The sequence below is a fragment of the Macrobrachium nipponense genome, chromosome 6, assembly GCF_015104395.2.
Source record: "Macrobrachium nipponense isolate FS-2020 chromosome 6, ASM1510439v2, whole genome shotgun sequence".
Lineage (NCBI taxonomy): Eukaryota > Metazoa > Arthropoda > Malacostraca > Decapoda > Palaemonidae > Macrobrachium > Macrobrachium nipponense.
The window spans coordinates 97,692,564-97,710,254 of NC_061108.1; the positions used below are offsets into that span (position 1 = coordinate 97,692,564).

Sequence of the window (17,691 nt, forward strand, 5' to 3'; positions counted from 1 at the left end):
ACAAAACGTCTTTTGTCGTTTCAAGACCGAAAACAATGCACGTTCATCATCGTGGTCTCTACCATAATGTTTTCCGTATTCAACCATAATCTATACAAGGGTTCTTTACTCATATTTTTTTGCTGATTTACTCTTTTTCAGTTGGCACTTACACAAATTATTATACCTCGCAGATACACAGAATGCGTCTCAAACTATTTACCACGTTCATCAATTTTGTTAAATAGTCACTCTCTCTAGAATTACAAGTGACATTATTTGGGCTCAGAGCTGCGATAACTTGAATGAAAAATAAAGTGAAAAAGAAAAATGCGCACAGATCAATAATCAGGATCCTTGAGAAGAATCACTTCACAAAAACAGTTAGATCGGTCGAGAGAAGAGAGAGAGAGAGAGAGAGAGAGGACAGAGAGAGAGAGAGAGAGAGAGAGAGAGAGAGAGAGAGAGAAATTATGGTCGCACGATTCAATTTCAAATGAATATTGATGTCCTATCCAACTTGGTCCTATCATACTAACTGCTTAGGTCATAGATGATTTACACATCTGCAACACTACTTGGTTTCTTATCTTGCATTACGGCCTATATTGAATAATAAAAGTGCATTTACTAATTACAAACAAAGTGAAAAGTAAAGCGCCTTGAAAAACCAAATCCCTACGCTCGCTCCCATCAGACTACAATTAACGTACCTTACCTTCATTTCTGTTTTATCCTTTGTACGAAAATAAATAGGTTACAATCTCCAATTACAGCGAACTTTAGGTTGATTTTGCACAAAGGCGCCGAGTCCCAGTTATTGTTTAAGGACAATTAAAAGACTATGCTTACTGCCAATTGCTATTTCTTTACAACAATTATGAGTAACCTGGGGACAGTCCTGAAACAAAACCCTTTCGTGACTATCGCCAATGTAAACAAAAAAATAAAATTACCCCGAAATATTAGTTTGAGCTTATTAGCAACTTATTCCGTGAAGATCAATAAAAAATTTAGTACGCATCAAATACCGAAAGAAAGTTTGTGGTCAACAAGGGAATGCTAAACATGAGAAAAATGGACAACGAGTCGGTTTATAACATTTAAAGCCCTCATAAGCAAGTTTTGTTTTTATCCTTTCCCACCTCTACAAGAGCACTGTTTATATTATCCAGAACAGAACTTGAGAGAGAGAGAGAGAAAAAAAACGTTTTTTTTTTCTACGTGGGGAGAGCTCAACAAAAACTCGCTTTTTCAATTATGTATAGTGGAATAAGAGTATCTACATCTATTTATGGCAGCTGGAGTCACTGCAGGTGACACATAAAATTCAGGAAGGGTACCAAGACTAGTAAAAAAATAACCATTGAGTTTCACCTTTCCTTCACTCCTCGTCTCTCATATCATTTTCGTCTAGTGTTCTTTTAAGCACAAAAATTATTCATGTTTTACCTTCATAGCACTTGACTACATACCTAACGTCCAATGAACAGTGCAGAACCGTAGTTACGACACGTGTGGAAAGACGATAATTTACACTACAAAGAAAGGCGTCTAAATGACATTAATAACCTTCAACGCTTCAAATCTTTTGGCTCCCCTTCCTATGAAATGTCCGTACTATCATATCCATTCAAGATCAAATAGATTCCTATTGAATGAGAAATTCTTTGTTCGCTTTGTCTCGACAGGTGTTCAAATCCCCGTCAAATGATTTTTTTCTAAAGTGCCTCTGTCAGAAATTCAGAGGTCCGTTGTAATAAAGACAGTTTAATTAACATTTAAGCAAACATTCTACAGCTTGCAAACCTGATCACAAAAGTTGCAATGAACTTAAATGCCTGACTAAAATGAAATTACTACACTGGATTGTATAAATACAAATTTTAAAACGGAATAAAATAATTTTAAGTTTTAGTTCTGAGAGCATAAACTGGTAAGCTTCAAAAACTTAAGTAATTTTTGTCCATTTTATGTCACAAAAGTTGTTAGTTGGTTTTAAAACCGTAATCTTCCAAGTACCACTTTAAAAAAACAAAATTTACAAATAGTAGTTGTTAACACAAAGGTATTTTCAAGCACAAAAACATAAGCTTACAGATTTTACTTGAAAGTTACCTTATATAGATACATTATAATGACAATACAAAGTTCTGCGCTATTTTTGATCTAGGTCCATGGCATTCTCGAAGCAGATACTACATACGATTCACAATACTCAGACTTTTCAGAAAAATGGGAAAAAAATCAACGCTCCATATTTCCTGGTCACACGATATCCAATGGTATTATAGTTTCATGAATAAAATAATTAATTAATTTGCAACTGCGCACAATTACTCGGAAACATTCGAACGCAATGTCACTTTCTGACGATTAAGGGGTAAGTAAGATCGCATTAAGGTAAATTCCTGATAGAATGTGACTCAAGTTTGAGTTAAAATTTTTCATAACCGCATAAAAAATGAAATTCAGGGAAAATTTATAAAAATTTAAACAGAGCTGGTGCATTTCATTAAATACATATTTTATTCCGACAGGACTAACTATATTTTTCTTTAAGAACAGTATGCTAAGTAGCACTTGGCAGCTGGCCACAAGCAAAAATTAGATTGGGGATCTCCAATCTTAGGTCCGTTGTCTGGTTTGTTCATTCGATCGCCAAACCTAGAGCAATTCTCTCCTCGTCCTAGTTATTCTTACAACCTTCTCCTTTGGTAGAAGAGACGCTTACTGATGCCTTCCAGATAAAACAGTATCATTCCCATGTTACTTACAGATTTGGACACGTACAGATATCGAGTTTTTATTCTGTTGGTCGTCTTAAATGTTTAAAAGAAGCTTTGCTGAGCACATTAAATCATTTACATGAGACAGCTCCCTCATTAATGTGGAAAATGCTGCACATTCTATCAGATACGAATACAGCTATTATATAAACAATGCTTGATTGGGATTCGAACACGGACCGGGCGTTAATGAAACTTGGAAACTATACCTTCAACCGTCCTCTCAGTGAATGAACCAAAAATTATGTCTGCTATTCGAGGTACTGATTCAATCAACTATAGTGATATAAACAAATTCCATTATCATATCCTGTCAAAATTATTCACATCAGTTCTTTCAACTTTTATTGCAAATCAATTAGTTTCCTGCTCTGTATCCTAAGAAAATTGGGTCGGAAGACCATCAAAACCGTTGGACCATAATAACAAGCAGTTACATTGTATCATTTAACACACCAAATCAAGGGTGGTCCCGACAGGGAAAACAAGCCAATGCCTCATATAATAACAATTTTATATTTGACAAGGCAATAATCTCTCAAAACCAAACCAAAAAGTATGTATCAGGAGCCATGCGCTATCCTCGCTAGTGTTTCTCTTGTGCCTTATTGTGACTCATTACAGCCATCAGACCCAACTAAAACCTGTTATGAACTTTCATGAGTTTTTTTTTTTTTTTCCTTTACAAACCAGACATGATAAACTCCTACAACTAAACCCCTCTTCCATCCAAGCTTGGTCTCGGCAGAGATAAATAGGAACTCCCACACGTAAGTGGGGACCGAAAAAATTTTCTAATTTTTTTTTTTTTATATCTTTTTACACCTCACCAACATCTTTTTGACCTCGCATCCTTGAAGTGGAATCCTCGGCATGTCTAGCTTAAGGTAAATCTACCCAGTATATGAAAAATCCCTTCTGAGAGTCAGTCTACTTCTCGCTTTTTATGATTCATGTCCTTAAGGACCTACAGCATTTTCCTATACAGCCTTGACCTTCTTTATGTCAAAGTAAATACATTTCTCTACTACCACAGGTTTTCTCTTATTGATACAACTAAGTTACTTAATATTCGTGTTACTGGCCTCATTTCTCCGGGAAGAACGATTTTCCTTTTAAATTATTCCGAAATTACCTAACTAAAGGTATACGATCATATGTATAATATATATATATATATATATATATATATATATATATATAATACATACATACACATACATACATACATACATACATAATACATAAATACATATATATATATATATATATATATATATATATATAAATAATTATATATATATCGTAGCATTACCTTACTACTAATAATTATATTTTTCACATTCCCTGGACTTCGTGCAGGAATAATAAACACAACTTATACGAAAAAATGAAGGGGAAAAGAATTGTTCGTAATTAGAGGCACTGAGAATAAGATGGCAGTGGGGAAGCACTGGTGTATTTATCTACATCTGAAAGATATCAGAGTAACGCCATGTGCTACACCTTCTGCATTTTTATTGGTGGCTTCATCCGTAGTTCACTGCTTGATGCAGTATTTATTAATTCTCTAATTCCATTTCTCCATATTATGTTAAATATCTATAATCAATGAGTTTTCAGCTAGTATTTAGCGGGTGAGAGTTACGTGATGGATGGAACGAGTTCGATTTTTGATAGCACCAGACAAAAAGATGCATAGTGATCATCTTGACCGAGACGCCTTAGGAAAACCAGAATAAGAAAAGTTGGGTTAAGCTATTTTCAAACTGAGTGTTGTCCAACTCTTGTTTCTTCGCTCTTTGGGATAAGGTCTCTGCTGACAGTGTCAATATTTTTCCATCAATTTATATGCTGTTGTCTTTTGGTTCTTATGGTACACAACTAAAGGCTCTTTCTTGTTTCTTTTTATGGAGTTCTAGAAATCTGTGGTGCTGGGTTTTGGGAGACGATCTATCAAAGTTGAGCAAGGGGCAATTTTTTTTTTTTTACGTATGCAATGATGGCACTTATAATACCTCTTAGGCACTGGCTCCTGTCTCTTTGTGCTGAGAGAAGTTTGAAAAATTGCAAATACTGCAAGTGACTGAAACACTGGTAAGGTGAGCTTTGATTGCTGTGTAACTGTGCAGTGAAACGCGTGAAAGCAGCTCGTTGGAAGGCTTCTTAAAGCCAAAGCAAGTAGGCTTCATCATTTGCATCAAGGGAAATGTCATCAATATAAAAGAGAAATCTTGAGTACAGGATACCAGGAGTTGCCACAATAATTCCACAGCGATACAGAAGGGTGTTTAATCACGTCCGTATATGTTGTAGGGGAAAATGTTTACAGAATAATCTACTATTTACAAAAAAAGAAGCAAAAAAAGCATCACTTCCGACGATTTATGAGATAGTCACTGGTAATAAGAACATATGTATATTTCACGGACCACAAAAACCGACCAAACAAAGCCTCGACAAGTTTATCCATGGAATTATCCCTTCTTTTTACGTTCATCAATCACTGTCACTTCAGACGTGTCACAAGAAAAATATATTTATTCCGTAAACCTACATTTTTAGTGTGCAGTGCACGAGAGCAAAAGCGAGCCAATACACACATGAGCATATAGGAGATACCCGTATTATATATCGTATATCATGGACACAGTGTTGGAAAATAGAAAAATACACAAGAAGGTAAAAATCCAACAATATATAAAATGAAGGCTAAAAATAGGCAGAAGCCACTATTGAAAAAATGTCCTTTAAATGTAAAAGGATTACAATTAGTCTCAGAGCTGTAAAAATATTTTTTATTTATTTAGTGTTAAAAATATAGGTGACTAATGGTTTTGAAAGTTAAGCAGATGTGAAAATGCTCCACATTTGAATGCGAATGACTAAAAAATTCCCAAGCTTTCTTCTCCTGTATTTTGGAAATTATTCTCTTCCTTCAAGTGTTACTATGAAATTACTTCTCCGGTTTTCTATTATCTGGTTAAATGGACAAAAACATTATTCCCAGGTACATTTACTGTATACATATTTACTGCCTCTTCGCATACAAACCATTTAAAATAATAATCTGTGTAATAAATGACTATGTAATACTTTTTGGAAACCATTCAATTAAAAATCCTCATCCGCCAAATCTATCACTTTTTTTTAATTCGATATCATCAGAACTATGGTGATAATATCTACTGTAGGAAGGCGTAATTTATTCACTGTTAGACACCAAGCTGCAAATTCAAAATCATCAAACCACGGAGATTACCAGGCGAAATACTCTCCTTTCTTGTATATTTATGTGTTTCAGCTAAACAGCGTTTCTTTTATCAGTACCTACCATAGCTTGAGAACGATAATTTCCCGGGTCTTCAAATATTAAAGGGGTTTCCATTCTACGGCTTGTTGATTTTAGTTTAAGCCTGGAACTTCCGTAAGGTTACCGATATGAGAGAGAGAGAGAGAGAGAGGAGAGAAGAGAGAGAGAGAGAGAGAGAGAGAGAGAGAGAGAGCAAACAATCTCTGGATAAGCCTTCCTCTTTTCATACTTGCTTCTATTTTTAGCCTCTTTATTGGCAATTTCCATATGCAAAATGATGTTTCTGCCAAACGACGTGAAAAAGACGAAAAAAAAAAGTTGCTTGGCTTCGAGAAAAAAGAAATCCACGAAAGTCAACTGATGTCAAAGTATTCCACAAATACCTTACAAGCGCACAAACCTCATTGCACACGCAGATGCATTCAAACTTTTACAAAAATATTATGGAATTCTGTGCTTGATTTTGCCCTGACTTACAATATTCCATCTTTCAGGAGACAGCTCTCTCACATCCTCTTCTTTTCTTTCTGCCTCACCTCAGCCCTAGCTAGGAGAAGATCAATAAGGTTCCCTCTGTCCGCAATTAAAACTCAGCGACAATGAAAGAAAAATCAATCGGGTTGCAGACTTCAGGTAGATCAAAGTGAAGTTCATGAGTAGACGTTCTTCTATGACAGATTTTTTCTCAAAAGAAAGGCAAGTCAGCTCAAAAGTATACAAGAATATAAAACACGAATGATTTAGTACCACCTTGCAGCAAATAATAACATTCACGCGTGGCTGGGGCGCTTGCATTGAGAGAGAGAGAGAGAGAGAGAGAGAGAGAGAGAGAGAGAGAGAGAGAATCCCCTGGTTGAGGACCTTCTATTATTGTTATGATATGGAAGAAGGTATATATTTTGACAGAGTGCTGACAGCTCCGCCCGTATTTTCTCGTGTCTTCCTTTCACATTTCTAGGACCATACAATACGCAGGGGACATCGGCCCGCATTACTGAGAGGTCACGCTGGGCTATTCTCTCCGCTAGCTTGGGTTTGTTAGTATTTTGTTGCATACTATTTGGAATGCAAATTTTGAAGCAGAAATTTTGGGAAGGGGGGGGGGGGGGGGCGCCTTAATGCCATTCTGACATAAGGGGAAAGGGAGCATACATGAGCCAAAAACGGTTGAGAACCACTGCAATCGTTTTATAAATCAAGCAATTTGTTCTCCAATTTACAGCAAAACCAACAGAAATGACTACTTCATTTTTTCAATGGCTACCAAAATAATACCCTAAGTACTTTCATAAAAGGGTTTTCCTTTCAAGGGCTTGACTTGCGAGCACTTTCTACTGTTTCCCATCCGGTTCCCATTCTTCATCTATGCCCTTTCTCCATGATTTAGTGACCTTCCACTTTCTCATCAGCTCCCACTGTGACCGACAGCTCATCTGACCTTCTCACCAAGTACCAAAACCATCTCAATCTTTTAGATCTTATTATTGAAACCCATATGTAAAATCGTACCTGTTAAACCGACCTGGAGACCAATTACAGGATATCGGGTGCTGACCTCACACTACTTTTGTAATGTGTATGATCAATTTGGTGAAAAAACGTCAGCTTTTATGCCACTTCATCTTTCGAAATATCAATCACATAAACGTGTAATCACAGCCTTTAACATTAATATTATTAAACCTGCCTTTTTTTCATTTATCCCGATAAATAATAGATTAAAAATAATACACTCGGTTAACGGAAGAAAAGAGTGAACTCACTAAACAGCCAAAACATTTTCCATGACAGGGCCCTCCGAGCGTTGCGATTATCACCTGCAATTTTGCGTCGGTAATTTCCTTCATTAGACAGAAACAACAACATCTGACCTTACCACATTGAAAAATGTGGTAAGGTCAGATGTTGTTTACTCGCAATCATTCTCAATCAGTTCAAGATACCTACTACTAAAATGACTGTTCTCATACGAAATTTCATTGCAATAACAATCAATTTCCATGGTTTCATCATGTCCAGACCAGTACTCAATATTGATTTAAAACTATATAAAAAGAAATATCACATCTTACAAACAGAAACAATTAAAGAATTCTAATTAACAGTGTTCATTCGGGGGTAAACAGTGGTTCCCCTTCAAAGCATGAATAAAGAAATCCTCAGTGATATTGCGTTGCACCCACCTGTCCCATCCACAAGCTCACTTGGCGAGTGAGGGTAAAATGACTGTTCTCTTAGAGTTTTTTCAATGATTTTGACCACTTATATTAACCATGCATGATTTAAATTCCCTTGTGTTTTAACTTACACGCCTTCCCAATCTTCTTTTGTTAAAGCCCATTTCACTATGCCTCTATATGTTCTGGAACCAAATCACATTAGCATTAAAATACTGTCCTGCTTTTTCTTCTTCATTTTCAGCGAAATTCTGTGTTTTAAAAGCTTACCATGCATCTTCCATGCTTAATGTGTGAAATGGCATCCTTTACCACAACAGCGTTTCTATAAGCTAATGTTCTACTGGCCAGGTGCAATAAAGCCTGTCTACTTTCATTCTGTCTAAATGATATTCTTTCTTGGTATTCTTTGCTATTATTCATTATAAGGGACTATTTTAACAACGTAAATTGAGCTCAGAGCTTTGCTAATCTCCGTACTGTCCATCGATGCACAAATTTATCTTTCCTAGAATAATTCCAAATATTTCTTTTATATACGATATATATATATATATATATATATAAAAATTATATATATATATACTATATATATAATATATCTATATATATATATATACATACATACATACATACATATACACATTTTATTTATGAGCCACATAAACACACAAAGAGACACGCACACAAACATATATATATATATATATATATATATATATATATATATATATATATATATATATATATATAAAAGAAATATTTGGAATTATTCTAGGAAAGATAAATTTGTGCATCGATGGACAGTACGGAGATTAGCAAAGCTCTGAGCTCAATTTACGTTGTTAAAAATAGTCCCTTATAATGAATAATAGCAAAGAATACCAAGAAAGAATATCATTTAGACAGAATGAAAGTAGACAGGCTTTATTGCACCTGGCCAGTAGAACATTAGCTTATAGAAACGCTGTTGTGGTAAAGGATGCCATTTCACACATTAAGCATGGAAGATGCATGATAAGCTTTTACAACACAGAATTTCGCTGAAAATGAAAAAGAAAAAGCAGGACAGTATTTTATTGCTAATGTGAATTGGTAACCAGAACATACAGAGGCATAGTGAAATGGGCTTTAACAAAAGAAGATTGGGAAGCCGTGTAAATATATATATATATATATATATATATATATATATATATATATATATATATATATATATGTGTGTGTGTGTGTGTGGTTGTGTGTGTGTGTGTTATAAAACACCACGTAAAATCGAATTCTTAGTTAAGGTCATCCCCACCCTGCATACAACCCAAAAGTCATAGACATTCAAAACCTGTTCTCAGGAGGAAGACTTGTCAAGTTATTAACATACTGATTTCGGTTCTGTGAGCAGAAGCTAAATTCGACGGAAATATGTATCACAGAGTCGATATCTACTTGTTAACTCTCAAGTCAGCAAGAGGGTTTCTAGTGACTATTACCCTACGTACGCATAATCTAGAATCTTGTGCAAGATCGGAAGACTAATGCATAATTCTCTTTGGGTATAAGTATTGCCAAGGTAAAGCGAATTCTATATTAATAGATTATTTCTAGATTAACTTTAGGGGGAAATCAAATTAACTATTTAGCTCAGTATCAAAAGGTTTGGAAGAAAAGGCTAAAGGGGACACAACTAATAATGTACATTTGCATAAATTATGATGTTGACTATAATATGAAATTAATATCAATGAAAAGCTGTGTCATTTCCTTTCGGATACAAGATACGGATTCACTTAATTCTAACTTGTTTGCAGTGATCAGTTCAAAATGCTCTAGCAAAGAAACTGAACAAATAAGCCAAAACATACAAATACTCTTCTAGTGTCTGATTCAAGGACACCAGCGAATTAAAATTTCGCTACTTGGTTTCTTATCACATTTTTCTGGACAAGAATGTCTCCAGTTATGTTGTTTTGTAAATTCGTCTACATTAAATTATCTATTGCAAATGTCCACCCTGGAATCTAATTCAAAACGAAAGTTTTCTATTTTCTATCTCCATGTGAACTACTTCTTATGCAAATTTTTTTCTGCAATAAAATTATTTCTTCTCATTAAATTTATTTAGAAGTACAAAGCTTCTTAGTTGTAATTTTTTACAGCATACAAACTGTTTGTCAATATAAAATATTCCTGGAGGAAGAATGCCTTTCATTATGAAATATTATTCGTAGTTACAACCTCCCCAGACATCTCCAAACATGTGACTGCTTTTTCTTTTGGCATAGGAACTAGTCCTTTAAATGAGCTGTTTCTTATGATGATCCCCTTTTCTACATGAAAAATCTTTAATTTTCTCATTCTGACAAACTCCTAAACCTATACTGGTTCTCATTACGAAATACCATTTTCGGACGAACCCAAAATGAAGAATCTTACATAAGGTTTAGGAATTTAATGATGGCGATGAATATGGTAAAAGGAGCCCAAACTCAATTAGGAAAACTTCTTAAAGAAGGGATCTAAATAATGAGCACACATTCCTTTCGACATTTCTCTTTAGAACATCAGTGAATTAAGGACATGACCTCTTGGGGAAGACGTCATAGACGGGTTTAATCAGCAGAGTAAGTATGAAAAATGAAGATGAAATGGAAATGAGAAAATATAGAAACGAGAGCAAAGCACAGTAATACGCAGGATATAGAGTAATAAGAAAACAATGTAACAAATTGGGACCGGTTATAATCATATACTACGACACGCATAAGACTACACTACGCAAATGTTATTTCAAAACAGAAATATAGAACGCAAAAAAAAAAAAAATAAAAATACCATAATATGGGGGAAAACGGGGCTAAGGCAACACTAGAATAGAAGAAGAAGAAGAAGAAAGAATCTTAACGGCCAAGATCGTACCATATAACCGAAGAATAACAACACACCAACTTTCAAATGATTCCTAGTTATTCCTTTACTGAACTCAAGACCACATCCTTACTTACAAGAATATGATAAATGCATACTTAGTTCAAGAATGGCCAAGCTTTAAAAGCAGACTGTCGAGACCAAGCTGTTCAAGTATTATAATCATCTGTCGCTACCCCTTTCAAAGCGGTAATATGTGTAAGGTCAAAAACGTACGCACAAAATACGTATACTATATACAAACACATTTCATTTATATATTTAAGTACATACATATCATATATATGTGTGTTTGTATGTATGATATGTATGTATTATATATATATATATATATATATATATATATATATATATATATATATATATATATATATATATTATGTATATATATATATATATTTATATATATAATATATATTATAATATGCATATATGTTATGATAGATATTTATTATTTATATATATATATATATATATATATATAATATATATATAATAATATAAAAAAATATATATATATATATGTATATATATATTATATATATATATATATATATATATATATATATATATATATTATTTGGGTATATATACTACATATATATGCACACACTGCATATGCTGAAAACGCATACTCCCGCAACACTTTCGCAGAACAATTCAAGCCCTTCGACATAACCTGTATAAGAACCAGCTATGTACGAAGAAGCGAATGAATAAAGGAGCTAACGACGTAATGGCCAATTGAGTGTGTTTTATCATCAAAAGCAAACGACATATTCCACTCGGCATCCCGATGGAATCGGTTATGGAACCTCGTTTGATATTTCAGATGCAACTGGAATGCTCTCATTTCCATACACAAATGGATGTGAATATATCAACATTTTAAGAGAACGCCGGAAAAGAGGTTCAGGCTCGCTTCACGTAGTTCTTTCGTCAAACAAATGTTTGAGACGTTAAGGAAAAGGTGGTGAATGCAGAATTCCACTACTACTACTACTACTACTACTATTACTTATTATTATTAATTATACCAATTTCAAAATAATAAAGATGATAGCCTCCCAACGACAGAACCTATACTGTTCCTTACTATCAGTCAGCATTTCAAAGAATAATAATAATAATAATAATAATAATAATAATAATAATAATAATAATAATAATAATAATAATAACTGCAGGTTGAGATAAAATACTGACCTCCTGGCACGGGTTTCTCGCAGATGTAGCTATTCAGAGCCGAGCAGGATCTGTCATTCCAGTAAAGGTCGTGGGTCGTTCTCGACCCTTTCGTTGCTAGCCTGTTGGGAAAAAGTAGAAAATCACATATATGTAAGGTCCGATACGAAATTCTTCATTTCACCTGAAACACTGAAGAGTTTTATCCCTTTTATAAAATAAGAAGTGTTCTCTGATAAATAAGGTCTACCTATCATGAAAACGTATCACTACTGCAATATTTAATCTATGTTATTACAAATAAGGTCAACCTTTGTTGAGTTTTTCTTCCGTTAAAAAAATAAAAGTTTCAACATCGGGAGTCTCCATTATTAACATCTAAAGGACCTCAAGGGAGACTAGGTCCTACATTTACCAAACTAGTTTAATCAGTTACAACACTGGTGTAGTTTTCGTAACTTTTAAATTACTCTTATAGCTGTCCAGTACGCCTCTTGCTGCATAGCCTGCTGAATAAGCCAGAGTTAACCACATCCCATCAAGATAACCCAGGTACAAATCTCACAAAATCTAGTATGTCGTTAACTGCCCTATGGGAAAGGCATTGGTGATGGCAATGAGGAGGCGGGCCAAATGACGCTTGCATGTAAAGAAATGAAAGCCATTATTGGAAGTTAACCAAGAATCAATCCTCTCTATACTCGACATTAAGCGCTAATCCACTAAGAAAAAAAAAATAAAATAAAATATAAATAAATAAATATATAACACCAGGTGATATGCGACGCAGACTCAAAATAACTGAATATCGATATATCAGTACTTAGGTAATATTTTGGCAGTGGTTATGAAATTAAGACCAGTCTTAGCATTAATAGCCTCTAAACTTAGTCAGTGACTTCTCAGTTCCAAAGGTCGTTTATTCCTCACACCGTTGGACTGTGGTTAATTAGTTAATCTATTTATTCTTTTCTAATTAGTGATTTCTTTTCGTATTTCCCGTTACCTTCTGTCGCTTCTTTCTAATGAACACCCTGTTCTTTGGAAGCCTGAATTTCAAGTCAATGACCATGTGGGCACGTTCCATATGAATAGGGTTCATCTTCATAATAATAATAATAATAATAATAATAATAATAATAATAATAATAATAATAATAATAATAATAATAAATAATGTGGCGCCGTGGAGGAGTGGGTTAGGTCGTCAATGGACTTAAGTCAAGTTAAGCAACATTGGGGCTGGTCAGTCGTGACCCCTCTCCTCGGCATTGATTCCTTGGGAAAGGATCTTTACCATAATTTCTTCAATCTACTCAGCTGTAAATGAGTACCTATCCCTGATGGGGTAGGGTCCAGCTATGGGTTAAATAGCAAAACTCAGCAATGATGGAAAGAAATGAAGGAATAAACGACAACGACGTAAATGGAACCTCTGGCAGTAGAGGAGCTTCGTCCGGCAACCAGGTATTCAACCCAATTGAAGGGGAAGACGGTCAGGTACTTGGAGGTCGTCATCCAGCAACTGATCACCACAACGACAGTAATCAACAACCTGAGATTGGAGCTACAGAAGCAAAAAGGAAGAAATGGACTAGAGAAGAAAATAAGGAAATATGGAGATGCTACATCAGAAGCAACCCGGCGGAGAGAGGATATAGAAGAAGATTGGTCAACATCTGGAATGAGAGGAATAACACCCCCCAAACAGAGCAGAGGCTGGCAGACCAAGTAAGGAACATAAAGAAAAAGAACTGGCTCTCCCCATCAGAAAGAGAAGAACTGGAAAGGGAAATGTCACACAACAACGAATTACACGAAGACGAACTGAGAGACGATGCCACAGAAGACGACAGGGAGGATGAGGTATCAAACAACGACACATGAAGAAACACCGACGAAGTAACAGAGAGGACGGAATGGGTAGAAAAGATTAGACAATGGATGGAACCAGATACAGAGAGAACAAAGATCCCCTCCATGAAAGCCTACAACACCAAGAAATTAAGGGAGAAAACAAGTGAGGTCAATGAAATAATGGGCATAATACACACCACCAGTATCACAGAAACAAATAACTTGGCATATGCAGGAGCAAGATTAGTAGCAGAACTGATGGGGATTCGAACACCAACACCACCAGCACAACCAACCCAACAGAAACCAAAACAGCAACCTCCTTGGAAAAGGCGCCTGGAAAAGCAAATCATGGTGATGAGATCTGACTTGAGTAACTGAAAGAGATGGCAGAAAAAAGGCGAAGAAGCAAGAAACAGGGAGGAACTCAACAAGAAATACAAAGTACAAGAGAGGGGACTAAACAACACAATAGAAGATGTAAAACAGAGGCTTAAGGCCAAAGCACATAAGATCCAACGGTACATGTACAGGAATAAGGGATACCAACAGAACAAACTATTCGGAACCAACCAGAAAAGACTATACAGCCAACTAAGAGGGGAAGGCAACCACCCAGAAATTCCTGAAGCCGAACCAAGTAAGAGACTCTGGGAAAACATATGGAGCAATCTGGTATCACACAACAAATGCAACATGGCTCCAGGAAGTCAAGGAGAAGAAACAGGGAGAATAAAACAAAGATTCACAGAGATCACGACAGACACAGTCAGACACCAACTAAAGAAAATGCCAAACTGGAAAGCCCAGGTCCCGATGAAGTCCGGATGGATACTGGCTCAAAAACTTAAGGCCCTACACCCACGAATAGCAGAACAAACTCCAGCACTGTATCTCAAATCACCATGCACCCAAATGGATGACCACAGGAAGAACATCCTTAGTACAAAAAGGCAAGAGTAAGGGAAATATAGCCAGTAACTGCAGGCCTATCACCTGCCTACCAATAATGTGGAAGTTACTAACAGGTATCATCAGTGAAAGGCTATACAACTACCTAGAGGAGACAAACACCATCCCCCACCAACAGAAAGGCTGCAGAAGGAAGTGTAGGGGCACAAAAGACCAGCTCCTGATAGACAAAATGGTAATGAAGAACAGTAGGAGAAGGAAAACCAACCTAAGCATGGCATGGATAGACTATAAGAAAGCCTTCGACATGATACCACACACATGGCTAATAGAATGCCTGAAAATATATGGGGCAGAGGAAAACACATCAGCTCCTCAAAAATAAAATGCACAACTGGAATACAATACTTACAAGCTCTGGAATAAGACTAGCAGAGGTTAATATCAGGAGAGGGATCTTCCAGGGCGACTCACTGTCCCCACTACTCTTCGTAGTAGCCATGATTCCCATGACAAAAGTACTACAGAAGATGGATGCTGGGTACCAACTCAAGAAAAGAGGCAACAGAATCAACCATCTGATGTTCATGGACGACATCAAGCTGTATGGTAAGAGCATCAAGGAAATAGATACCCTAATCCAGACTGTAAGGATTGTATCTGGGGACATCAGGATGGAGTTTGGAATACAAAAATGCGCCTTAGTCAACATACAAAAAGGCAAAGTAACGAGAACTGAAGGGATAAAGCTACCAGATGGGAGCAACATCAAACACATAGATGATACAGGATACAAATACCTGGGAATAATGGAAGGAGGGGATATAAAACACCAAGAGATGAAGGACACAATCAGGAAAGAATATATGCAGAGACTCAAGGCGATACTCAAGTCAAAACTCAATGCCGGAAATATGATAAAAGCCATAAACACATGGGCAGTGCCAGTAATCAGATACAGCGCAGGAATAGTGGAATGGATGAAGGCAGAACTCTGCAGCATAGATCAGAAAACCAGGAAACATATGACAATACACAAAGCACTACACCCAAGAGCAAATACGGACAGACTATACATAACACAAAAGGAAGGAGGGAGAGGACTACTAAGTATAGAGGACTGCGTCAACATCGAGAACAGAGCACTTGGGCAATATCTGAAAACCAGTGAAGACGAGCGGCTAAAGAATGCATGGAAAGAAGGACTAATAAAAGTAGACGAAGACCCAGAAATATACAGAGACAGGAGAATGACAGACAGAACAGAGGACTGGCACAATAAACCAATGCACGGACAATACATGAGACAGACTAAAGAACTAGCCAGCGATGACACATGGCAATGGCTACAGAGGGGAGAGCTCAAGAAGGAAACTAAAGGAATGATAACAGCGGCACAAGATCAGGCCCTAAGAACCAGATATGTTCAAAGAACGATAGACGGAAATAACATCTCTCCCATATGTAGGAAGTGCAATACGAAAAATGAAACCATAAACCACATAGCAAGCGAATGCCCAGCACTTGCACAGAACCAGTACAAAAAGAGGCATGATTCAGTGGCAAAAGCCCTCCACTGTAGCCTGTGCAAGAAACACCAGCTACCTTGCAGTAATAAGTGGTACGAGCACCAATCTGAGGGAGTGATAGAAAACGATCAGGCAAAGATCCTCTGGGACTATGGTATCAGAACGGATAGGGTGATATGTGTAAACAGACCAGACGTGACGTTGATTGACAAAGTCAAGAAGAAAGTATCACTCATTGATGTCGCAATACCATGGGACACCAGAGTTGAAAGAGGAATTAGAGAGGGAAAAAAATGGATAAGTATCAGATCTGAAAATCGAAATAAGAAGGATATGGGATATGCCAGTGGAAATCGTACCCATAATCATAGGAGCACTAGGCACGATCCCAAGATCCCTGAAAAGGAATCTAGAAAAACTAGAGGCTGAAGTAGCTCCAGGACTCATGCAGAAGAGTGTGATCCTAGAAACAGCACACATGGTAAGAAAAGTGATGGACGCCTAAGGAGGCAGGATGCAACCCGGAACCCCACACTATAAATACCACCCAGTCGAATTGGAGGACTGTGATAGAGCAAAAGAAAAAAAAAATAATAATAATATGCTTAAAAATATTTAATTATTGCTTTCTACATAACAATGCCTCTCCCAAAATTTCTCTGTTCGTCTCAACCAATGGCCAACTTACTATAAAAGTTACAACAGCTATCAGAAATTCGTACAAAAAGTTAGCAAAACTTGTTCAGAAGCTAAGAACATTTTATTTCTTTTAAGAGAATAACTAATTAGTCTTCGTAATTCCTGAAACACCAAAAAGTGTGAAAGGTTGTGAGCCTGGGGTAAGGGTATTTCTTAATCACTGCACTTTATTTACCTTAATAATTCTTTTAGAATCTCATGGAATTTGATGATAACATAAGATACTATACCTGTGACTCGTTCTCTTTCATCCTCCTACCCTCTCATGTTATCGATGCAGAATACAAATGAACTGGAACCTGGATATGTAAGGATGCTCAGTTCGCTGCGTT

At 36.2% G+C, this 17,691-nt stretch overlaps 1 protein-coding gene across 1 annotated transcript in view; it reads right to left on the reverse strand.

The window, feature by feature from the left end:
- The window catches only part of LOC135216596 (uncharacterized), a 987,502-nt gene that overhangs the window by 389,079 nt on the left and 580,732 nt on the right, over window positions 1-17,691 (reverse strand). Inside the window, 1 exon segment of the mRNA XM_064251975.1 lies at window positions 12,384-12,484. Coding sequence (XP_064108045.1) covers window positions 12,384-12,484 — 101 coding nt within the window.